This window comes from Berghia stephanieae, chromosome 2, assembly GCF_034508935.2.
Source record: "Berghia stephanieae isolate SIO BIC M18660-M18661 chromosome 2, UCSD_Bste_1.3, whole genome shotgun sequence".
Classification (NCBI taxonomy): domain Eukaryota; kingdom Metazoa; phylum Mollusca; class Gastropoda; order Nudibranchia; family Aeolidiidae; genus Berghia; species Berghia stephanieae.
Genome location: NC_088361.1, coordinates 102372417 through 102397074, shown reverse-complemented (window position 1 = coordinate 102397074; position 24658 = coordinate 102372417). Strand labels below are relative to the sequence as shown.

Genomic DNA, 24658 nt, shown 5'->3' with positions numbered 1-24658 from the left:
ACACTAAGTGGCATAGCACCGCCTGATATCAGAAGACAAGAATTAAACCAAAGAATGCATGCCAAAATTGAGGAGGTCACTGACAGGGTCCCATTGATGGAGGTCCTAGAAGAAGCCCCAACAACGTCAAGACTGAAATCAAGAAACCTTTTAAAACTTCAAGACAACATTTCAACGTGAAAGAGGAATGGATGTCGATGTGGAACCAAGACAGCCCCAGGGGAGGCGACATCATACCCGACCCAGCAGAAAGAACACCTGGCTTGCTCTGCAATAGCCGAAAATGCTGGGTCACCTCCAACCGCATTTTGACAGGACATGGCAGAACCGCAGCTAACATGCATAGATGGAATCTGAGATAATCAGATGCATGCCGTCATTGCCAAGGAGGCCCTGAGACAATGGACCACATCGTCATCCACTGCCGAGTGACAAGCCTATCAGGAGGCTACGAGACAGCCTATAAGGCAGGAAAAGAATTTGAAGAATGGATTAAAAGATTCAAAATAGAGGTGTAGCCATTCGATACTACTACAGTGAACTTAGTTTTCCTAGACGAGCGAAGATTTTCACGGTTGTGAGGCAGGAGCACATCTATCTTCGCCCGTATCTGTCGACCAATCAGAAATTCGCTTGGGCTATAGCAGCTGCACAGGGGAGTTCTCCGGTACTGGATCAAGAACTCGTGTAAGGCCTCACTGGTCCTGAGGCTGGACTTCCTGAGCGACTTTTTAAATGACTGTACCAGTCTCTCAGCTGCACCGTTGGTCTCTTGATGATACGGGGCTCCCTGAAGGTGTTGAATACCCCGGCTCTCACAGAAACTGGTAAACTCAGCTGACGAGAAACACTGCGCATTATCAGTGACGATGGTATATGGGTAGCCAAAATGCGCAAAATCCTCGTCCAGCTTTTGAATTGTCGCCTTCGTGGTGATGGATGTCATCTGGTGGACACACGGATATGTGGAGTATGCATCCACCATCACGAGCCAGTTGTGTCCTTTGAAATTCACGGCATGGTTGATATGGACACGTTCCCATGGTTTGTCGGGCATAATCCATGGGTGTACCGGCTGCTTTGGAGGCATGTTTTGGTTCTCAGCACACGATATGCATCCTCTTGTGGTGCTGACAATCTCTGTGACGATTCCAGTCCAGTATACAGCTGTTCTGACTAGCTGTTTCATTCGTTGCATTCCACAATGGCCCAGATGTAGTACTTGAAGAATGCGTTCTTGAAGCTTCTTCGGAACCACCACACGATCACCATAGAACAAACAACCATTCGATGATGTAAGGAAGTCTTTAATTCTGCTGAACGACCCAACTGACCAGGACTCTTGTTTGTTGTGCGTCATCTTCTTTGGCCATCCTTCTTCCAAGTATTTGAAGACAGCCGATAGCACGGGATCGTCCTGGGATTCTTTAGTCAGCTCATCAGGGTGAGAGGGAGATACCATCTGAATGGCGCAGATTGTTGAGGAATCATCTCCAGTCTCTCGTTTGTCGAATATTTGGTCAGGTCCTGATGGCAAACGACTCAAGGCGCCGGCATTTCAATCAGTTACAATGCCATTAGAATAACTTTTGTCTCGACTATACTTTCTAATCATTTTTTTGGGGGTTTCTCTTGACACAAACCCTTCGATTTCGCAGTCTCGCTCTCTCTCTCTCTCTCTCTCTCTCTCTCTCTCTCTCTCTCTCTCTCTCTCTCTCTCTCTCTCTCTCTCTCTCTCTCTCTCTCTCTCCGATAGAGTCAGTTGTTGTTTATTTTCGTGTTTACCCACAAAAATGTGTACTTGCGACGATCTGCACTTATCTTATAGTTTTATAAAGCCAGTGTCAATGGCAGCAGGACACTTTCTGCCTCTGTCATTCGTAACCGACGTATTTTCTTTCCGAATCGAAGCGCACTCAAATCTAAAATAAATAGCTGCTATCACGTTCCTTGTTGATCTCCTAGTAACTAATCTCAGACTAAAGCATGAATTCTTGCCTCAGCAAACGACTAATACTAACACGTGGCCAAACTTAGTCCGAAGGTGTCGTGATTTTAGTCCCGGACTTGTTTAGCCAACTCACATGAAATCCGATTTTTCAAGTCATTGTCTAAAGTCAGAGATAGTCAGACTAAGCGCTTGTCCGCGTTCATGAAAACGACCCCAGAGGTTTATCTTGAAATTGAAACCAAAGAAAAAAGGCCTCGCTTATCTCTGACGTTGACATCAGAGGTTTGATCAGCGGATTGGCAAAAACGTCACTTCAGAGGTTAAATCAACGGGCCATCGACACCTTTTATTTGCTTTTATTGTCTTTTATTTTATTTTAGGAGACTCGCAAGTAAAATAAATCTGGTTGTCTTTCTATTTTAAAGAAAAGAAATTCCGATTAAAGATAAATGAGTTCTGTAAATTGAATACCACACTTGCCCGAGTGTTCTTTCACTGGTCTAAGTCCTGATGTTTCCTTCCGGGATGTTATAGTTGGTTTTGATTGTCGACTATATTGATTATCAACAAAAATGTTGCTTAAACTGTCTTACATCTAGAGATTTAAACTTCTAGTAAGATGATGTAGATACATAAACAGTAATCAATTGTTGGTTATTTTCAGAATATGACTACAGCTAAGCAAGAGGGATTTGAAAAAGGCTTTGCAGCGTATGAAAAGTACCGTCCTAGCTACAGTGAAAAGAGTGTCAAGCTCATTTTGGAAGAAATTGTGTTACCAAAGAAAGCAAATTCGGCGATTTTAAAATATGATATTCTTGAACTTGGTGCCGGGTCAGGAAAATTGACAGAATTGGTTGCTCCAAAAATCCCTCCTGGATATAGATATCTGGCAACGGAATTGTCAGAATCAGAAGAGTTTTTTGACATTCTGAAATCTAAATCATTGCCGATAAAGACGGCTAATGCCGTTGCTTCATGTATACCTTTACCAGATAACTCAGTTCAGACCGTACTCTGTGGCACGTGTCTACACTGGTTCTCTGATGCTGAGAGCCTGAAAGAGATTCATCGGGTCCTCGTTCCTGGTGGCAAACTGATAGCTCTTACCTACGCCGAGGAGTTTGATCAAGAATCTTGGACGATGGAAATATACTGGCATCGCGGAAAATTGCCATTTGAAATCCCAAATTTTGCCAAATTTTGCCACAAAAAAATGACAATTTTGCCACAAAAAATAGAAAAATTTGCCACATTTTGCCGTAAAAATTGCCAAATTTTGCAAATTTTGTTAACTAATCGGATAACTTTTTTTCGTTCCCGGGGACCCCAAATACTACAATGATCTGAAGATGCACACAAAAGTCACTCAGGTGCAGATCAGAATGAAAAATGATTTAAAACATCAATCTTAATCTTATATCAAAACAAAAGTACGAAAAACCTGCAAAGAGAGGTATCAAAATTTAATTAAACAAGATATTCATAGGAAATAAAACTGTTATAATAAAGGAACACCAAAGCCTTTAAGTTTGCTTCGTTGAGCCGCCTTCTCCTGTCTGAAAATACAAGATTATAAATGGAGAAGGACCTCTCAGCATCAGCAGAATTAAGGCAGGTGTATATGTATCTCTTTGCCAGCGTAGCAAGATGGGGAACATCTGAGCTAACACTGTTCCAAAAACGAAGTGGTTATTTGTACTACCACTACAAATAGCGAAAACTACCGCTTTTCACTATTTGTACTCCCAGAACTCTTATGTGTTTAAAGTTGCAAACCACCGCTCCTTTACCTCTTTGTAGCTACCTACTCCCAGCACTCTTATGCGTTTAAAGTTGCATTTGTGAGCTTTCAAGGACCAGCCGACCAGCCTCCACTTTTCGCGGTCTTTCTTTGAGAAATGTGAAGCAAAAAAAATGGCCCTCTCGGTAAACGAGACATTCTCATCTTTTCTCCAATTTGAAAACATTCGAAAATGAGAATAATGTACTTTTTATTAAAAAGTCAACAAAGAAGGTAAGTAAACTAGATACAATTCTTTTCCTTAATTAAGTGGCAACTCATTTCTCGTCATTCTCACTCTAACTCTATCGACTAAGAAGAGTACACCACCTCAAACATTTGTCAGTTCATATCTTTGCTTTTATGAGGTCTATTTTCATTTTGAAAAGTTCAAAGTGAACAACTAAATGACGCCGATTCAGTGGTGTATTTGGTCTATCTTCATGTGAATAAATATTTTATTATTGACTTTTCCAAAATTCCAATAGGTCATTCATTTGTATGATACTCTATGTCGTGATCTATTTTTCCTTGATTTCAGCTGTCTCAGCTCTAAACTATACTTTTCTTTCTCAATAAATAATTCATTTTCTGTTTGCAATGTATTACAGAGATGTTGATTTACCACATGTAAAAATTTCAAAGTTGTATCTGAAGCTGTTTCTGAATTATACGTGATTATCCATTGGGATGCTGTGCTTTGGTCACATTTTTTCCTATTAAGCTATGTATAGAGATTTTCCACCACATAAACGGTCATAACTTTTTAACCAGTTGAGACAGAGCGATAATTTTTCACTCTAATTAATGTTTCACTCCCCTTTATTTTTCTACGCTAAATTAATACCCATGCCCGTAGCCACTATTTTGAAAAATTCTTGCAAGTGCCTACTAAGAGGGTTGAACTTGAACCTGAACATGCTCCTTCTTCTTCTTCTTCTACTAATAACTACAACTAGATAGGTACTACGCCTCTCCTGAATGATCGGAACCGTTTAAGAAACTAAATTACGGGTTCCACCGGCGCAGCTCTCTAGACTTCCAGTCCCACAGTGCCCAGTATGGGCGGGAGACCTTACCCCCGATGTTCCTCGAGCCTCGAGGTAGTTTCACTTTATAGTTGTTTTAGCTTTTGAACTGTGGATCTTTTGTCAAACGTTTTATTTTAATTTTTCAAATTTAGTAGCACTTTAAAGGTCTGCGTTAGGTATCGCTCTGCTGTACTGTAATTGTAAGAGCGTAAGAATAACATGGTAAAAGTACTGTAAAAGTATGCTGATGAAAATGATATTGACAATGAAATTATAAAAAAGAAGAACAATAGAACTTATAAACAAATCAATAAAGAAGCTTTAAAAAAAATGAAATTTAAAAGAAGTAAAAACTGCCTCAAGAAGTGAAAAAAATTGTCCCTGTTGTTGAGATGTGAAGTGGACATAATCGTGTCTGTTAAGAATTAGAAGAAATGAAAGATGCCACTTTTTATTTTAAATGTAGATTGCACATTAGCAGAACACTAAAAAAAAAAGTAAAGAAAGAAAATCCAATGTGGCAACTTGGTTGCTAGTGAAAAAAGTAAAATTACTCCGCTCAGCATTGCTGCTGGTGTGATGTCTAGTGTTAGTTAGGTGTCACTATATTAGAGTGATATCTTGTTACTTCATATTTTCATTTTAAAACCTGTAGAACAACTTGATTGATTTGTAAATTTCCTTATATGACCATTGTTTTAGTTTTCCGCAGCCATTATAATTCAATTTGAAATATTGAAAGGTACTGGAGAGGAGTCTTAGCGGGGTTTTTTTTTGTCTGTTAGTTTTAGTTATAGGTCATAGTGCAGGTCCAAGTGTTGGAAATATACAAGGTTTTATTTTTTATTTTAAGGTTAGTTGAAGGAATACTTTCCTTAGCTCAAGGAACGTGCAGAAGACCTCCCCTTTTTACTACTTACTACTACTACCCAAGTACTAGTGCTAGACTACTTCTTCCGCCACCTCACTCCTAAACGGACTGACACCACAGGCAACTGATATTATTCTCTCTCTCTCTCTCTCTCTCTCTCTCTCTCTCTCTCTCTCTCTCTCTCTCTCTCTCTCTCTGAGTGTGTATCTGTCTGTCTATTTCTGCCCATCTCCCCTCTTTTTACTAATTAGTTTGTAGGTCTTTGGCAAATTCTCAAGAACAGCCAAGATATATGCGGCTGTGTGACACTCACTTCCGGATTGGAAGGTCCTGGGGTCGAGCCTCGTCAAGGACTCACATTCTCTCACTGTACTCGTGTGTATGATTTCCTATCCGCTAAAAGCGTTGTCTGTCAGAAGAAAAACATCGCCTAACGTTCTACTTGTTACGTGTTGCTGCTAGTCATGGATCCTTAGTAAAGTGCTTTGAGCATGTTTGGTCGATATTGCGGCTTATGAAAGCTCAATTCTTTTTTTAATATTTATATATATATATATATATATATATATATATATATATATATATATATATATATATATATATATATATATATATATATATATATATATATATATATATATATATATATATATATATATATATATATATATATATATATATATATATAAAAGATGCAGGATGATGACGGGCATGCGCTACTTTATGATGTAGTATAAACCATTCCTAATATATGATTTTGCTAAATAGGCCTACACTCAAATTTTACGAGTGTATCTGGTGGCAAATATTAGACACTCGTTGCCACTGTGATTTTGATGAAACTTGGCTTATACACAGATACATGAATTTTCCTAATACGGCTTCAAACATGCGATCTGAACTTCAATTTATAATGAAGTAATTTTTCGACAGCTTGATTGAATGTGACAAGATCCTTTTACTTAATACAATTCAATTTAGTGTGGTCTGTAGTTGTTTGCCTAATATTAGAATGCACAGAATTTGAATTTTTATTGACTTTAAATATTGAAAACAACATGCCTTTGGCTTTCCATTTGTGCCATTCCATTCAGCTTTTGACCTAGTCCCTGATTTGAGTACCACGTCACAAATTTAAGTTCTTCGAGAAAACTCTCGACTTACTTTCTTATTCTTCTAACGTACTGAACTGTAACACCTTTGTCTCAGTTGGAGAAAATATTGCAATTTTTAAACTTAATATTTAGGTATTTATGTTATGATCTTTTATATTATTCCGTGTTTTTCAGCTTCCATCATATCACCCTGAGGAAAGTTGGCTAATTTATGACTTTTGTGTCTATGAATGCAAGCAGGGCAAAAAGCAATTGACTTCAAGCAAAGGAGTTCGCCCTAACCAGAGGTAGGAGGTTGTTTTTGGACGGGGGCAGGAGGTGTTTTTTTACTTTTACATATTTAAAAAAACATGAAAATATTATATGCACAAGGTTATAATATTTCAGTATAACTCGGAAGTAAATTATCACCATCAGCTTTTCTATCTTGATTGCCAAGACAATTTTAATAAAGCAATCAAACTGATTCTGAATTTTAAAACATCCAGAGGAAGAGGCAATGTGTGCCTATCTGCAGCTCATTTACAGTCTTCAGTGGGCGGGCTGCACGATGTAATGCAGCAAGACAATAGTTCAACTATTACCAGAACAGTTTTAAAAAGTGAAAGACTTGATTTGTTCAAAAAATCTGATTGCGCTGGATTAGTATTATTATTGAATGTCTTATTAAGATTTATTTTCAATTGCTCTATAATCTGCATGTTGAAATCCTTCACAATTGAGTTATGCAAGTGACAACGCTATTAATATTTTATCATACTATGTTGTGGATAATTTTATTATTTTGTAATAAAATGTTTTTCTTACCATGCAGGACTCTGAAATTAATACTGGCTTCTGAGGGTTACAGGGCTAATCACCCATGCGATAAATTGGTAAGACTCATTCATTTTATACTTATTTTCCATTGACATTTTGTCCCTACAGTTTTTCGCTGCCGAAAAATTTACACTTGACAGCAATTAATCGCAAATTCTATTTTAGTCGCAATTAGACTCAATTTTTTTATAAATATGTATTATTTTTTCTTTTCTTGTTACTTTATATTTTCAGTACTTAATTGTCCCTCCCCCCTCCACTATTGAGTGTAATATATAGTTCCATGTTGCTCCCTGTCTTTGTTATGGATTAAGATTGCTCATTTTTTTCCTGGTTCTTGCGGGGGTCTTTAGTTGGGATGCAGACAGTCAAATACAGTACCTTTCTTCTTGAGATGATTTTTTATACTGTAAATCATCTCTCTGTTATGTACTGTTATAGTTATAGGTTTTGAATATTATTGCATTATGTAAATGTTTTAGCAGGATCCTTTGCTTGTGTCTCGGTGAGACTTTGAGGTAATGTCAAAATTGGTACATCTTTGAGGTGCTCGTGAAATCTACTGTTCCCTATTGCCTATTGAATCAGTCACCATATCCTCATCCTTTTTATAATGTTGTAAGCGCTATTAAGTCCTGTAAGACAATATAAGCAGATCTAGGTGGTGGTATTTTTTTGGGTCTTTTTTTTTTTTTGTCTTTGTTTATTTTTTGTTCCAGATAAGGAATTTTAAGATTTGATGGTTGTCCATAGACTTTTTAAAATAAAATTCGACTTTGACTATGAGTACGGTGCAGTTATAAGTGCTTGATTTCTGAGGACTAATTATAAATGGTGACCACTCTATTGCGTTTTTGTATGCCATGAAAATGTTACAAAGACAATGAAGCGACATTTTTTGGGAATTCTGCAGTCATTCATTTAACCCTTGAATTTGATGAGCGCCTGTTGCATTTTAGTTCATTCAAGTATTTTAGAGTGACAAACACAACTCGTGCATTATGGGTTTATATGCAGATTTTTGTCTTTAAATTGTCAATAAATAATAAAATGCTTTTTTTTTGTTTTGTTAGCTGGCAGGTCTGAATTGAATGCTATTACATACAATTTTGTACTTTTAATCTTTTTTCTTTTTACATTTAGCCATCCTCACTTTATCCGGAGAATCGCCTGCCCCTCGTGAATGAGACAGTGAAGGCTATGGCTAAAACAAAGGTGTCCACAACCCAACTTAGGCAATACATTCAATCAAGCCAAGGATAAAATATAGACCTGTAAATTCTCAGTCAATTAACTGAAATCAGTCAATTTGTCAAATTAAAATATTTAAAAAAAGGAAAGAAAGAAAGAAAGAAATGAAAAAAGAAAGAATTCACAAATCGTAGTCGAATGACCGTAAAGTACTTAGGAGTGTTCCACAGCGCTACGCATAGCTCATGGGGACCGTTTATATTAACGAAGCCAAGACTAAGCGACGCTTTTTATAAAAGGCGTGTCTGAACACATCCCTGGGTATTTTCACACATCCTTCGTTAAATTATTTTTTCACTTTCCAAACCCAACGGTAGCCAATTTTAACTGAGCCACCGAGCGATAAATTTCACTGTTTCGTCTAAGCCAAAATTGACCACAATTACCTGGGACTCTCAAAAACTATGATAATCTAAATTGCGAATGCCCGGAAGTCCGTTATGTAGACACCTTCAAATCGAAAGTTTGGATAGATTGCTACAAAGCACATTTCGATTGCCTCACGTTGTAAACAAACTGGTTGACCGTTTCTTCACTGATTGGGTACCTAATTATAAGGAACAATGGTAAGTAGCCTAATTAATTCCCGCGCAAATTAGGACGTTTTCTGCCATTGTTTTGTTCAAGCGTGCTTGCTGTTTACTGTGGCGATTTACTATTCATTTCGATTCTTTGGATTTGTCCGCTACCGCTACGCCTGACTGCCGAAGTTTCTTCAATTGATAATTCATTTCTACTTAGCCTAATAATTCAGTGTATTGGCCAGAAGTCATATTTATTTCTTTTTTGTTTCTCTCATTAACTGATTGAAAATCAAGTTTGCTCATTGCTACATTATTTTAATGTTCTCACAATGCCTGAGCTGTTCGTGGATCGCAATTCAGACTTGTCGAGCATCGATAAAAATGTGAGGAATAAATTCAATTGGTCATGGCTAGAAGTTAAAGATGGCAATGGTGATTATTTTTCTGACTATGTCAGAAAAATTCCAGAGGCAGGAATCGGCTTTTGTTTGTATTGTTGTCAACGTTTGAAGTATGGTCACAAGGGTATAGGCTTTCTCAAAAGGCATGCACAGTCTAAGTCACACATTGGTAGAAGGAATTCAGTCAAAGGAAATCAGTCATTGCCAGCTTCTTTTCAAATGTTAAATAGTTTAGAAAAGGGATCATCCCATGTCAGTTCTACTCATACACATCCTTATGGTGTTGCCCCAAATGTTTGTAAAGCTAGTGGATCCAGGCTGAATCAAAATTCTGAAGATCATGTTTCACAACCATTACCACCACCGCCTCCAAGTATGGAGGATAGGATAGCTCATCTAGAAGCTATTATTTGTTCTTTTATTGCTGAGCATTCACTAACTCTAAGCATGGCACCACACCTAATAGGACTTGCCCAGCTTCTTTCTCAAGATCACAAAGCTCTGCAATCTTTAAAAATGGAAAGACAGACTGCCACATATAAATTAAAGTTTGGCCTGAAGGAAATACAGAGGAAGCGATTGATCGGGAAGATGAAGGAGAACTATTTTTCAATAAATTTAGATGAAGCCACAACAAAGCATGGGAAGAAAAGGGTCCTCAATATTCTTGTATGTTTTTATGATGTGGACCTGGAGAAATCTGTTGTTTATCTTTATGCTTCAGTTGAACTGTTTACAGTAAATGCAGAAACAGTATACAAAAGTGTCATTGATATCCTGGTTCAAGACAACATCCCTCTTACAAATTTGATCACTGTTTTGTCAGATTCTGCTTCTTATATGAGAGGTGAACATAATGGATTTTTTATGAAACTCAAGTCTGACGCCCTCATCTTGTGGATATTGATGGTGACATTTGTCATCATATACATAATATTACAAAAATATTTTCATCTTCAATTGATCCAGCAAGTCATATTTCAAAATTGCTTGATGACATTTTCAGGGACATTGAATACAGTGCAGATATAAGACGAGATTTTTTATCGATTTGTCAATTTCTCAACATAAAACGTCTACTCCCTAAAGAGAGAGTTTGTCACAGGTGGTTGAACATACTGGATTGTGCCCAACGTTATGATGAGTTAAAGGATAGCATTTATGTTTTTTACTTCTCTTGGTTGTCAATAAAGGATAAAGAATTGTTTCAATCAAGCATTATGGATGTTTTCAAGCACAGATCCACTTCTGAAAATAGCAGACAAGCAATTTATAAAATAATGAGGAGACTTAAGTCAAAAAATTTGACAGTGGCTGGGAAAGCAAGGAAATCAAGAATATGTCAAAAGATTTTTGATTTTTCATCCAAAACAACAGTGCTTCTTGATGTGATTTTATATGTATTTCCTCTTTTCAAGAGATTTGTTTTGGCATTTGAGCAACATAAACCAATGCTTCATCTTTTGCACGACGAACAAGTCAATATTTTTCGGAATTTTTTGCAATTTTATATTCGACCAGAATTTATCAGGGAATCTGGCAAAGATTTGCATTCTCTTGATTTGTCAAAACCAGAAATTTATTTACCTTACAAACATGTTAATATTGGAAGATGTAGTGAGACCAGATCCCTCTCTAAGCTAGGACGAGAAGAAAGAAATAGTTTCCTCAAGTTATTATTTGAAGCTTACAAAGCTACAGGCATTTATATGCAGAAAAAGCTTCCCCTCAATAACCCATTTCTAAGGACTCTTTCTTTATTGGACCCCAGGGCTTTTGGATTTGGCGACACTGCAATGGCATTGAAAAAGCTGCCTTCAATGTTGAAATCAATAAATGCTCCAAATTTTGACAATGAAATTATGATGTTACAATCAGACCCAAGTATTCACCCTGTTGATGTTGACTTGTCCCTTGATTTGTGGTGGACAAAAGTTTTCAAACTTGCAAAGTACCCTTCTGTTCAAAAGATAGTGAGTGCATGCTTGTCTATTTTCACAGGTCCAAGAGTTGAACAGTCATTTAGCATTATGAATAACATCATCACTACTAATAGCACAAGTTTACTAATTAGCACATACGAAGCCTACATGTATACTAAATATGAATTGCTTGCTTTGAATACCACAACATTAAAGAAATATGCAAGACCTAATGCTGTGACCTCACCAATAGATTCTTCACTTGCATATCACATGCAGACAGCATCATCAAGACATAATGCAGACAGCAGGAAAAGACAAATATCATCAACTGACCAATTGCCTTCAGCAAAACGTTCTCGTTGCTTATAGCCATGGAAATGATAAGATATAGACATAATTTTGTTTTGTTTTCCAATATATTTTTGCCTTGAAATAGACTTGCATCATTCAACAGTGGTGATATGATGAACAAAAGCTTGTTTTGCTTTCTTTTTTAAAATCTGGAGTGTTTTATGTCAATAGTTTTTATAGTTCATGATCAGATTTTTGAGGTTGCTTTGTGTGGTGTACATACTTGATTGTGACAATTAGTTTCTTTTGAAAGCCTATAGCTTTAATTACCTCATCAGTAGAAACTTTGTTTGGAGCATTGTTAGTCGTTGATGAAGTCTTCTTTACTGATATGAATGACATGCTTATTTAGCATTCCTTCTACATCAAATCAATGGCAGTCATACTTCCAGTAAGTAATAACACCCACTATTTTAATGTATTGTATTTATCACTCTCCTCTCTAATGATGCCCTTATTTAACAAAAAAAAAACAAACTTGAATCTTCAGTTTGTCGAAGAGTTTAAGTCAATTTTTTTAGAGCTCATTTACAGGTCTAAATGTATTGCCTAAAGATGTCGAAGATTTGCAGCGGAGATTGTTCAAGACTGATATTGACAGGACGGACGGTGAGACGGTACAGGAATTACTGAGAGAGATAGAGGAGGAAGGAGGTGTAACAAAGTTCAGTGTGAATGAGGATGGTGGTTTTGAGTATTTGTTTTAAGTAACGGGAAGAATGAGGCGTGATTTAAGTGTTTTTTGTGATGTGTTTGTTATGGATGTAACATACAAAGTAAATCGATATTTGTATCCACTTGTGAATATTATGTGCATAGATGATGAGGGTCATGGCGGGCGAAAGACTGGAAATCCATGACCAACCTGAAACTGACATTGTCCCAGTATGACGTGTGACAAATACACAGGAAGGACTGTATCGAATTGTATCTTCAGTGACAAACAGGATCAATAGCTTGTTTCAAGTTATGGTAGAACATCAGTTTCTGCAAAGAATCTCCCAGTTGGAACAATTTTTGACTCTTGTCTCTGAAGATAAAGACTTTGACATTGTCGACATGACTGACTTAATACAGACAAATCCCCATTCTAACCCTCTTTCTGACTTTTCAGAGACACCAGACATTGTAAATGCACGTACTGACCAGAGACCACAGACATTATAAATACACACTCTGCCCAGACAGAGACCACAGAAGTTATGGACACACAGACTGACCAGACAGAGACCGCAGACGTTATGGACACACAAACTGACCAGACAGAGAGACCACAGACGTTATGGACGCACAGACTGACCAGACAGGGACTCCAGATAACAGAGACATGCGACCATAAAGATGCCCTTGACACAACAGAGACAGTTAGACTGCGAAATTTTTCAAATGTGACTCTACACAGGAAATTTCATACAGAATTCCCTTAATACCTTTACTCATTGTCCATTCGTAAAATTTATTTTCATGTAATAAACCACCAAAAAAGTAAATTTTTAACGTGGGTGGGGGCTGTCACGTTACTGTAGAACGAGCTTAAGTCTCAATGGGATATTAGCTTTAGGCAACCACAAGTTGGTATTTTTCAAACCTGTTGCTATGCTATCTTGTAATGACAACGTCTCTCAGTCGCCAAACGTCACTAGCTATCCTTCACATAATGCAGGGTTGATTGTGTGAAGTACGTTTGGGGCCGGAAGATAGCAAGGCATAGTGCAGGCTACTGTACTGTGTCAGTCCGTGAACGGGTGACCAATTTATAGTACAGAGAAGGCAAATCTGTTCCTATATGTCCCAATAAAAATATAACACAGAGAAGGCCGAAACTGTGTTATACAGGTCTACAGGTCGGTACAGAATAAAACAAATATAACACAGGAGACCAAACACTGTGTTGTAGAATATCAAAATTTCAAAGGTGGTCGGTCAGTGACGAAATAAAAAGGGACATTATAAGTCGTAATATCACATCCCAATAAAAGTGTGATAGTAAAAAGGTGCCCGTTAACAATTGAGTCGGTCAAGTCTCTATCCAGATTCAAAAGGATAGTGCAAAGTCCTGTATGTAAAACAAATTTGAGAAGCATGGTTGTTCTCAATACTTGTTGGGTCGTGATCGGTATAGAGTGAAGTAGTGTTCATGATACACATCAGAGCAATGCTGTGTCAAGATTACAGAGGAGCAAGAAGACAAGATTTGTTTGTGTGTCTTTATATGTTACGGAATAGGTACATTTTGGTTGTCAAAACTTTCATTTTTATTTTGACATTTTCTTGATCTTTTAAAATAAAATTATAATTTAATTTAATCAACAGACTTGTTTAATAATTTAAAGATATACTTTTGTGGGGACCTTTTGTAAAATCATTAGTCCGATTGTAGTTGTAATCTCTTTATATTCTAATGTCATAAAATCAGTGACACCACTGAATTCCTACCAGCGCTTTTACTCACTGAGTCCCTACCACCAGCGCTATTACTCACCCAGTCCCTACCACCTGGGCGGGGTTCCTGACCTCCCATAGTGGGCAGGGGGGTTCATACTGTGTCTTCTTTCCCCTTATATCTGTTTTCCAACATGCTTTCTGTCTTTGTCTTGGAATGAGATTACTTGGTTTTGTCCTGGTCCTGGCTGAGAGGGAAGCAGTCGAATGTATAGTTAGTTTTGGGAGATGATATTTTTTTCATTGGAAATCATCTCTCTGTTATGTACTGTATTATGTTTTATTTACATATTATTTTTGATTTGTTAACATTTGAGTGTATTCCTCTTAGTCGGGACCTGTGCTTGTGTCTGGATGAGACTTTTAGATGATTTTAAACTAAGTACTTTGATGGTGTGCTCTTGGTATCTACATCTGTTTCCCATTTGAACAAATTCCCCTTTGTCTTACCTTTTCTTGGGTGCTTTAATTGAATTCTATAACTTTTTACTATCCCATTTCTTCCTTTTTACTGGCGCTGATATGACCTTGATGTGTTGCAAGCACCGTAAAACTCTAAAAAACAAACAAACAAACAGTCCCTACCAGCAGCGCTTTTACTCATTGAGTCATAGAGCTTTTACTCACCGAGTCCCTACCACCAGCGCTTTTACTCACTGAGTCATAGAGCTTTTACTCACCGAGTCCCTACCACCAGTGCTATAACTCACCGAGTCCCTACCACCAGCGCTATAACTCACCGAGTCCCTACCCAGCGCTTTTACTCTCCGAGTCCCAGCGCTATAACTCACCAAGTCCCTACCACCAGCGCTTTTACTCACTGAGTCATAGAGCTTTTACTCACTGAGTCCCTACGACCAGCACTATTACTCACTGAGTCCCTACCACCAGCGCTATTACAGAGTCATAGAGCTTTTACTCACTGAGCACCTACGACCAGCGTTATTACTCACCGAGTCCCTACCACCAGCGCTATTACTCAGCGAGTCATAGAGCTTTTACTCATCGAGTCCCTACGACCAGCGCTTTTATTCACCGAGTCCCTACCACCAGCGCTTTTACTCGTTGAATCCCTATCACCAGCACTTTTACTCGCCGAGTTCCTACCACATGGCTATTACTGAGTCCCTAACACCAGCGCTAATACTATTAGCCACCAAATCCCTACCACCAGGGGGGACAATATAAGCTCAAATTAGACCCCAAAAATTCTTACAGTGATGCAGAAAAAAACAACGAACAGATCTCTTTCAAATTTACACAAAATGTTTCTTACAACAAGATGGATAGGTTTAGCAATAGTCTTGAAAATAAATTTTTCAGAATTTTTTTTCGATTTCTTAGTGAAAATTTGGTGTGACTGACATGACAGGAAAAAAAAATTGATTTAAAAATTCATAAAACTGCTAAATTTTTGTTTAGCCCAAAACCCAACCATTATGATGCAAAACACATCATAAGAAAAATTCTGACCAAATTTGAAGACAATCTGATGGGAAACAATCCAGATGTGAATGTTAGAAAATCAGAGAATGACGCACAATGAAATTTTGAGAAAATGAAAAATTTGTCTTTAATTTGATAATAAAGCTAATTATGCAGACAAAGGCCAACATTCATCAAGTATAACCAATATAGAACAAGAAAACCGTAATATTTTATAAATTGATCAAATTCTGAAAAAAATTATAAACGATTCGCTAACCCATACCTCTAAGAAAAAAAATTGCGAAATAATTTAATATCTGCTGTTATTCACCAAAAAATTACTTTAGTGGTCAAATATGCTTTATAGTTCTAAAATTCTTTAATTATATCTCATGAACGAATAATGTAATGTATAATTTGATGCTAAACACCAAAAATAACTGAATTAAAAATAACTTTTTTAAGGGGCAACATAAGCTAAAATTAGACGTAAAACCCTAAAATTTCTAACATAGATGCACCAAAAACTAGCATATAAATTTCTTTCAAATTTAAACACAATGTTTCTTTCATAAATAGCTATATCATGAAAACTCTTGGAATAATTTTTTAGAATTTTTGATTTCAACTGAAAATTTAGCGCGGATCGACAGGAACAAATGAATTTTAAAATTTATAAAATTGCTAAATTTTAATTTACCCCCAAACACTTACATCATGATGTTTTTTTTTGTTTGTTTGTTGCTTTAGGTCTCTTCCAACACAATTGAGGTTATATGAGAGACCGCTGAAACAAAAAAACAAGCAATCTAACAAAAATAGTACAAATGTCAATCAAAATCATAACCTAAAGATATCATAAGCTAAATTATAAATAACCAAGAACAAACAGGCAGAGGATTTACAGGAAAAAAAATATCCCCTATCAAAAATACAATCACAAACCAAAGAAGCAGGATAGGCTAGTAAAGAGAAGAAGAAACGACATCACTATCGGATCGTACACCCATGCGAACATCATAGGTATATGATTCAAGGGTGATGCTCCCATCCAACCACCTGCACATCATGATGTAAAACACATCATAGAGAAAAGATTCTGAATAAATTTGAAGATAATTTAAAGGAAAATGATTGAGGTAGGATTGCTAGAAAATCAGACAAATGCCATAAAACAGACATTTGAGAAAGCGCAAGCTTTTTCTATAATTTGACATAAAGTTAAAAGGCTGATTTTGCAGACAACTAAAAGAAATGATCCATCAAACTTTCAAAATATGACCGTAATAGGACAAGAAAACGAAAATTTTGTAGATTGATCTAAGTCTAAAAAAAATTATAATCGGTTCACTAACCCATACCCCTTAGATAAAAAAAAAATGCTGTAAAATTGATTTTTTTACGCCCAGAGATAAAATAATTTTGTGGTCAAATATGATGTCATACCTTATGAATTCATCATTATAATCACAAAACCTAATTATTTACTGTATACAATAGGTTATACAGATGATTTCTAGATATATTAAATGATTTTTCAAAATATGATATGGCACGCTATCCTCATTTTTCATTTTTTTTTATTCTACTTGAGAAACAAGTCGTATAAAATTAGATATCTAGTCAAGTTGAACTGCAAAATCAATTCTATTTTAGACAATAAAACAGTTAAATAGTGCACTAGCTCTGAATAAAAAGCAATTTGCTTTCCCAAACCCTTGGAATAAAAATCTCTTTCGCCTCAATACAGAAAAAGTCAACACTACTTGTTTGCCACCACTTTTTTTGTAGTTCCACAAAGAGGGTTGATCCTGCTCTGGATGGAAAAATTGAAATAAAAAAGAGACACATTTCATTAGCAATTTTTGAAAATGGCATTATTGTCATAAAATGCATTTGTCAAAGACATAGCAATTTTTAAAAAATGATCATTATTCACACCAACACACTTGAAATTTCATTGGTTTTACATTCATAGAACAAAACTCTTGGCAACAAACTATAGTCTGTCGTTAAGTTAATACATTCAGTAGTAATTCAATTCAAATGATGCTTTGCCATTTTCATTTAGAAAAATGAGCATTTATTTTATTGATCACCAATAAAAAATGTAAAGGCGCAATGGAGATTTGAAAACATTACTAACCATTGTCAAAAAGTGCATGCAGACACTCTGGTCTGCTGGCCCAGATGATGGTTTGCTGATTGATGAGTTTTGCCACAGGCAAAGGTTTGCCTCAACACACCTTGCCAGAATAGCCCTTGAGCCAGCATCTTTATGTATTGTCAGGACACCAGTAACGTCAACAGTGTTCTTTCATGTTTGCTGTCGATGAAAACAAAAAATTAAATTTAATTCACTACAGCAAAATAGGCACATACATGCCAATGCTAAAGTTTATAACAGCAACACTTCGCATGTTGAACGGGACATAACGTCTGTTAGGCGATATTACAATTTCTTCGGACAGAGACAACGCAGTTAACGGCCAAGTACACATTTTACAACTGAGTCCGGTGAGAGAAAGTGAGCAAAGTGCCTTTTCCAAGGGCTCAACTATGCGCTGAGCGAGGCTCGAGCCCAGGACCTTCCGGTCCAAAAGCGAGTGTCATACCACTACGACATAGCCGTACGTAATTTTAAAAAAAAATATAATAAAAATAATCACACTAATATAATTATCTCACATTGTCATCATCATAGGCATTTCAAAACTACTAATAATACTACCACTACAGATATCTTATCATTATAAAATATTACTCTCTCTCTCTCTCTCTCCATGAACATAACATACAAAACCCAATTTTCCGATATAAAAAAACAGCCCCTCCCCCCCCCCCCCCCCCCCCAAAAAAAAAGTTTTGAAAAAGTATGGACGATGCATGCTGTGTCGGCCATAATAAAGATAATAACAATAACTGAATGAAAAGTATTTTTTTAAAGGACCCTGAGCCTGGAATGTCGTGAGTACTCGAAACCTCTTGATCTTGATAAAATTAGCAACCTTTTGACTGGGGATCGAACATTGAAACACCTGGTTTTAATCGCTTGACATGGAAGGCTGATTTAAAATATTTGGGGGGGGGGGGGGGGGGGAATTAGTATTTTAATTTTTTTTAAGCCCTGTTATTGTTATTTTTCACAAAATAAAGTAATAAAGTTAAGTAATTCGCGGTAGCGACAAATGTGTCGTCAGCTGATGCACAATCAACAAACTTCTTCTTCTTCTAGGTTCCATGCCTGGTCCAGGCTTCGGATACTGCATGAATTATCTCTCTCCATTCTTCCCTGTCTCTTGCTTTTTCAAACAGCTCTTGGATTGTTAGGTTGGTGAAGCCCTTCAGTTGGTCTATGAGTGTTTTTCTTTGTCTCCCCCGGGCGCGTTTACCAGGTATTTTTCCACAACTTGCCAGGTATTCATTCTTATCTTTCCTTACTATGTGTCCGAAAAAGGATAGTTGTCGATCCACTATTAAGGGCATTAGGGCATTAGGGCAACCCCAAAGCATGTTTAGTTATAAAAATAAGAAATGAATTAAAATGTGCATTTCGTATGCTTACCTTGTAAACTGAGTATTCTGTGACTTGAAAAGAGTGAAGAATTACCAAAGTCCGTCAAAATCAACTTGTAATAATAGATGTGATGAGATGAAGTGGTCACTTTTTGACTTCCAGACAGGGTTGCCAGATTATTTTTCAACAAAATGCCAGGATAAGACTCAAAAAATGCCAAAACACTCCAAAAAAATGCCAAAGTCTGTTGACTCCCACCCCCACTAAGAAAACTACTCACTTTTGATAGACAATTTACTATCATATCCTGGTGGCTTGCGTGTTTTCTTTTCTTTTTTTTTTCTTTTTTTTTTAAATTATACTAAATTTCCTGTTGGGGTAATTTTTTACCTACTGACTACTAAGTGGAGTGCTAAACCACTACACCACGGTTGAGAAAAGGTGTCATTTGAAGTATAATATACAAGAAAAGAAAATGCCAAATGAAAATGCCAAATGCCAAATGATTTTTCTAATGCCAAACGGTTTTCAAAAATGCCAGATTTTTGTAATCTGGCATTTAAAATGCCAAACTGACAACCCTGCTTCCAGATAATTCATTGTATATTGCAGTTCTATCCGTATAAAATGTTATATTTTTAGTAATTACGCAAATTCTATTTTTAGTAAGAGTACAAATAAGCTCTGGCGTTATTTGCAGTGGTAGTACAAATAAGCGTAGCCTTCCAAAAAACAGTCAGATCAAGTGGAATGCCTCCAGATGCCGACACTGCTCTTGGACCAAGAGACTCTTTATATCGAAGTACTTCTACACGAGGTACTTCATGAATACCAGGAATGGTCAAAGAATCAATATCAGAGTCAGCAATGAACACTAAATTGCAAGGATTGAAGAAAGGTATCTCCTTCAATAATTCCATCCCTGGTTGGCCTTCCGTCGATGAATATTTCTCAAGCTTTTCATTGGCCAAAGAGAAAGCTTGACAAAAACTATCCTGGAGCTGAAGCTTGAGATGTTGGTCCAGGTCATGCGGACAGTGTCTTTCTACATCTTGTAGGGTCACATGGCAAGATGAAAACTGGTCCTTAATTTCCATGAGCTTTGACCACGCCTGGTGAAAATAGAAATAAGAATAAGGCAAGGATTAAAAAACATAAGAAAGTATTTTTGTTTTGTAATTCTTTTCTTGCTCTAGTCAAAGACATTCAACTATAATGTTGTGTCCAAAGGCAGAGTTTCAACAAAGATGGAATCGTTTCATTAATAATGATACCTGCTCTTAATCTTATAAAATAAGATTTAAAGGTAGGAGGAGAAAATGAATATTTACTGTCATGGCGATTGGACGTTGGCTTTGGAATACATCAGTAGCTACAACGATGGACTGAGACTGCTGGATTATAAAGCTCATCTCTGCTTGAATTAACTGGCGCTCCGACACCGAGCAGAGGATATCATTCAAGTAGACTAACGACTCTGGAGCCGTGCGCCCACAGTGCTCCATTTCCTTCGCAATGAATGTGGCAAAGTGCTGCAAATTTTTCTCATGGTATGAGACCGCTTCAAACCAACAATTCCATCTGGATTTTGAAAAGGAAGTAAAAGAAATGATGCATTTTTAATTCATTTGTTAAATTGAATTTTTATTTGAAAAGAAGATAACATTATACCTACTTAATCTATCAGTTTTTGGCCTTATAGTATAGTCTGTTGAATTTACCATCATCATATGACTTGACCTAGTGAGGACTAATGTTAGGCATTGACTTTAATGGTTGACTATGACCCTCTTACTTTACCCCGAAATAATTGTGCAAGATAGCTTCCAATATTTATTTTTAAAAATTCTAGTGCATTTTCTTATATCAATGGTTAAAGCAAACTAACTTTGAAATAAAAAAATGATGACAATCTAAAAAGATAACATAATGGAATAATCAATTCTATTAAGCCATAGCAAGCACTTTCCCAGTCAGATACTTAATTAAAGCTCATCTTTTCAACAAAAAAAAGGGAGCAGATTACTATAACTGTAACATGATACTACTAAATATGTTTACTAACATATCAAATTAGGTAATAAGAATGACTGACCCTCCTATTTGTCAATATCCAATATTAACAATGTGTCACCTTTAGGTGAAAAAAGTTTTTTTAAAGACCCAGATGAATCATGACCAAGAAAGGAAAATTCTCAAAATCTCACCGTGTAGCGATTGGGTTTGGAGGCATCTTTGGAGATTTGACGAGTGGTGTCAGGAATCGCAGATATCTTGCCTTTCTGGCATTGGCGTTCCAAAATATCGCATTTGCAGCTTTGACGAATTTGTTGGTGCGATTGAAGGGCTTTCTGAAGGCATCACCCACTAGGCTCATGATATGAGCCATGCATGTGATATGCGTAGCATTTGGCATGAGCCCTTTCAATACATCATTGAAAGCCTTCCTCATGTATGCTGCATTGTCTGTGTTTACGGTGACGACGTCAGTAAACTTGATGCCAGTGGAGACTAAGCATTCAATTATGGCCGTCGCAACGGTTGTGTGGTTTGTGACAGACAAAAATCTTGTGTCCAAGAGGTAACTTTGGACTTTGTCCACATCAGCGCTCAAGGGTTCCAGTGGTGCAGCTAAGACATTGAGGACAAACCTGAAAAGATAGGCGATACAAATAAGAGAAAACACAAAATAACATATAGGGAAGGATGCAAAAGTGATATCATAATTGCTCTCAGCATTTAATTATAATTATAGAATTCAAACTAAGGATTCGAACTGATCACTGTGTATGTTGTGTTGTGTAGTACGCCCATATATATATATATATATATATATATATATTTATATATATATATATATATATATATATATATATATATATATATATGATTGTGCGTGAGTGTGTGTGTGTGTGTGTGTGTGTATTCACCTGCCTCCTACTCCTATATATAAATTACTCTTTCGCTTTAGTTTCTACAAACATGTCAGTCAAAAACAAAAAACAAAACCCACCTTCCAACATCATCAGACATTTCATCACAGATGATGGCCACAGGCTTGTTTATAACTTTCTTATACACCACTTCTTTTTTGTTGGTGAACTCCCTCTTTAAGTAGCATTCCTGCAGCTGATGAGCTTGTGGAATGGCACCACCGTTTTCAACTCTTGTCTGCAAGAAGTTTCTGACTGCTGGGTGGTCAACCTTCGATAAGGGAATGTTTGCTGCAGCAAACATTGAAACAACTTCATTGCAGATATCATTTCTTGCTGAAAGAAAGAAATTTAAAAAATAGTTTGTTAATATGAATAGCTTAAAAAAAATAAGCTTTATATGGCGCAATATCCACTAAACGTGCTCAAAGCACTTTACAAGGGGTCCGTGGCCAACAGCAACATTTAACAGGTAGGATGGGACATGAAGCCTGTTAGGGGATATTACAATTTTTTTCGGACAGAGACAACGCTGTTAACGGCCAGGTACTCATTTTACACCTCCATTTCATGAGAGAATGTGAGTAAAGAGCCTTCTCCAAGGACTCAACTATGCACTGAGCGAGGCTCGAACCCAGGTCCTTCCGATCCTAAAGCGAGTGTCTTTTCACTATACCACAAAGTAATAATAAAAAGAACAACAATGATAATAATAATAATAATAATAATAATAATAATAATAATAATAATAATAATAATAATAATCATCATCATCATCATCATCATCATCATAATAATAATAGTAATAATAATACCCTCATCTTTTATATAGTTGTAATTGTATAGATTTATAGAGCAATATCCACCCAAAACTAAGTACTCATTTAGAGGGAAAGGGTGCACCACTCACCTTGCGTTGAAACTGTAGACGGTTTCTTCAAAACAGAATCCAATGTCCTCTGCTTCTTCACCGCTTCACTCTCATCCACGTCAGTGGCATGTGACCTCTTCATTCTTTCTTCTTTTGTTTTATGGTCTGCGGAATTGCGGTGGCTATCCACAGAAGACTTTCGTAAGTGGTCAATAACCTTGTTGCATGGTGTGCAGAATAGCTTTGAACCACTGACGTGGGTCCACTGGCTGTATTCTGAGTGTCGCTGGTGTGCAGTGACATGGCGAGCACATTTTGCCTTCTTCATGTCTAAACCAAGGAACTTGTCCATAGCGAGTTTGTAATCAACAAGTAGATGTAAGAGAAAAGAACGCCGGTAGCGAAACCAATTGAAGATAACAATAATAGCGTCACTCGTCACTAAGGTGAAAGTGAAAGTAGAAAAACTCCTTTTAATTGCAATGTAACGTCTGTTAGTAGTATGGCAGTTTAAAAACCAGACTGGGCAGCTTCCAGTAGCAGTTTAAACAGACCAGGAGCTATGAGAAAATGAAAGAAAGGGACGATGCTGACTTTCGGAAATTCGCCACTTTAAAAAAACCACTCGGGTTAAATAATGGTGAAAAATTTAGATTTTTCATGAAATTTGTAAAATTTGCGGTAAATTGCGGAAAAGTGCGAATTTTGCGGCCGCAAATTTGCCATTGCGGCCGCGAAAAACCACGATGACAGAATATACAAGCAGCGATTGGACGTGTGTGAGCGGTTCGAGAATTTAATGACAAAAGAGTTCTGCGTGGAGTGGGAGGAAGTGGTTGGTGAAAGTCAATTCTTCACTGCTGGCAGGAAGGAACGCAATCCTGGTAAAGGAATTTTACCTGGTCTTGACTCCGTCATGGATTATGTTCGCACCCTCTCGTACTATGAATGTCTTCCAGAGGAGATTAGTCAGTCATTCTTGACCCGTTTAAAACGAGATATCAATAGTTACCCAGATATCAACCAAGACACTATGACAATTCCTTTTATCGAACGTTTCTGTGTCTTCGTTGCCAAAAAATGAACTATTGAATGGAAAGACTTGAAACGGACGTGCACTTATTTGCAGGTCTGATAACCCAATTTATTATGAGCTCATTGTTGTAATAGAAGTGAAAAAATGACGCAAAAATGAATTATTGTCCATTACATTAATGTTGCAATAGGCCCATAGTTACGTGCGGATGTCAGACCTGTACACGTCGCTTGTTTCAAAACAGTATTACAGTAAAGTGAAATTAATGGTGAAAAGTTAATTAATCTAACCAGAAACGTGGGTGAAAATTATTGATTTTGTCAAGCAGAATAAACTAGTTTCTTTAAGTACATAAACCCATAAATGTCGTTATCTTATCATTGTAATGCGTGGTTTAATGTGGAAAATT

The 24658-nt window shown here is 36.8% G+C and overlaps 2 protein-coding genes across 7 annotated transcripts in view; one reads left to right on the top strand and one right to left on the bottom strand.

Annotated features, from left to right (window-relative positions):
- Window positions 1-14328, top strand: part of LOC144966105 (uncharacterized) — a 54296-nt gene extending 39968 nt beyond the window's left edge. For 3 of the 5 annotated variants that reach the window (XR_013644160.1, XR_013644159.1, XR_013644157.1), the window contains exons 2-4: window positions 2616-3968; window positions 6926-7038; window positions 8714-8796. Coding sequence is in view for 1 of the 5 variants with exons in the window: in XM_078902189.1 (XP_078758315.1) it covers window positions 4796-4837; window positions 6926-7038; window positions 7566-7626; window positions 8714-8833 (336 nt within the window). In the remaining 4 variants the exon portion in view is untranslated. Of the gene's footprint in view, window positions 1-2615; window positions 3969-3995; window positions 4838-6925; window positions 7039-7565; window positions 7627-8713 lie in introns of those variants that run through there. The other 2 variants (XM_078902189.1, XR_013644158.1) reach the window with 2 other exon arrangements.
- A 1684-nt stretch (window positions 14329-16012) lies between these two features.
- LOC144966104 (uncharacterized) lies at window positions 16013-23565 on the bottom strand. Of its 2 annotated transcripts, XM_078902188.1 has the most exons (7): window positions 23253-23565; window positions 22423-22678; window positions 21617-22060; window positions 20741-20990; window positions 19458-20521; window positions 18039-18218; window positions 16013-17708 (listed from the first exon to the last, which is right to left on the bottom strand). In XM_078902188.1, exons 1-5 carry the CDS (start codon window positions 23563-23565, stop codon window positions 20072-20074), a joined length of 1713 nt encoding a protein of 570 aa, XP_078758314.1. In that variant the 3' UTR covers window positions 16013-17708; window positions 18039-18218; window positions 19458-20071. The 2 variants fall into 2 exon arrangements, with proteins under 2 accessions (XP_078758314.1, XP_078758313.1); XM_078902187.1 differs by having other exon boundaries at window positions 18039-20521.
- Window positions 23566-24658: the final 1093 nt, after the last annotated feature.